The sequence below is a fragment of the Centruroides sculpturatus genome, unplaced genomic scaffold (assembly GCF_000671375.1).
Source record: "Centruroides sculpturatus isolate CEXI.00-Female unplaced genomic scaffold, Cexi_2.0 scaffold2450, whole genome shotgun sequence".
Lineage (NCBI taxonomy): Eukaryota > Metazoa > Arthropoda > Arachnida > Scorpiones > Buthidae > Centruroides > Centruroides sculpturatus.
The window spans coordinates 33,477-34,690 of record NW_019386572.1 but is presented as its reverse complement, the minus strand read 5'-3'; the positions used below and the strand labels follow the sequence as shown (position 1 = coordinate 34,690).

Genomic DNA, 1,214 nt, shown 5'->3' with positions numbered 1-1,214 from the left:
CTTTCAAATAAACCCCCATGAGCAAAAAGTAATTTTCACCAATATAGCCTTGGAAATCCCAATGAACTGTTATGCTAGAATAGCTCCAAAATCTTTTATTTTGTTAAACAATGTCATGATCAATGCAGGAGTTATTGACTTTGACTACCGTGGAAATATTGGAATTGTTATGTATAATTATAGATCAGAAATTATCATTTTCGAAAAAGGATTGGCCATTGCCCAAATAATTTTCGAACTAATAATGCATCCTAGTTTTATTGAAAAAACTGATTCATTAAACGCTATCGACAGAAACAAGAAAGGATTCGGGGAATATAGCAAAATTGCTTTTTCCCAAAATAAAGATTTCGAGGATTCTGAAAAAGAAAATGATGAGAAAAGCGACATTTCTGAAAAAGCAAATGATAATGATGAAATTACTTTATCTCATGAAAAAGAAGAAGATGATGATTTTAACTGTGACAAAGATACTCATGAAAAAAAGAAGATGATGATTTTAACTGCATTGATCTATCTCAAAAGATAGATTGTAACGAAATTATTTTATCTGAAAAAGANTGAAAAAGAAGTTGATGATGATTTTAACTGCATTGATCTATCTCAAAAGATAGATTGTAACGAAATTATTTTATCTGAAAAAGAAGATTTTGGAGATTGTGGGGAAAATTAACTTTTTTCTCAAAAAATAATGTAATGTACTCAATTATTTTTTACTTAATTTTGTAATATACTCAATTTAATAATATGTAATCCAAGTATTATGTACTCAATAATAAAGCAGCAAATAATTTTTTCAAAAAAAAATGTTTGTTTTTTATAGACAAAACATTCACCCCCATAGATTGGGAAGCTTTCTCGTCTGCACCAATAGATGAAACAACTATTCGACAATTTCAAAATTATGTTAATTGAGATATGATCAGTCGAAGACGCGATTTATGCGAAACGTTTATTTCAGAATTCGCGAAAAACTTAAATTGGGAACACATATGGAAAAATCTTTTTCACGGTCTTAATCCTGAGTCACGATTTTAATTCTTGTGGCAGACTTTGGACGACGACTGACTTCTTGGGTTTTTCCGTTTTGTTTTTGTAATTTCTCTTGGGTTTTTTCCATCAGGTCAGGTGGTTCTTATTAAGGGTTTGGCGTCCAATATGGGCACTTCATCGAATGTTCGTGGTGACACATCCCTGACTAACTGGATCCGACT

General features: G+C 30.9%; 1 protein-coding gene across 1 annotated transcript; it reads left to right on the top strand.

The window, feature by feature from the left end:
* The first annotated feature begins 61 nt into the window (after positions 1–61).
* Positions 62–529, top strand: LOC111615333 (deoxyuridine 5'-triphosphate nucleotidohydrolase-like). The gene has a single exon (XM_023356760.1). It carries the CDS (start codon positions 62–64, stop codon positions 527–529), a length of 468 nt encoding a protein of 155 aa, XP_023212528.1.
* The last annotated feature ends 685 nt before the right edge of the window (positions 530–1,214 follow it).

What these genes read in the sequence shown, in the direction of transcription:
- LOC111615333 (XM_023356760.1), top strand. Translation starts at nt 62, where the DNA reads ATGAACTGTTATGCTAGAATAGCTCCAAAATCTTTTATTTTGTTAAAC.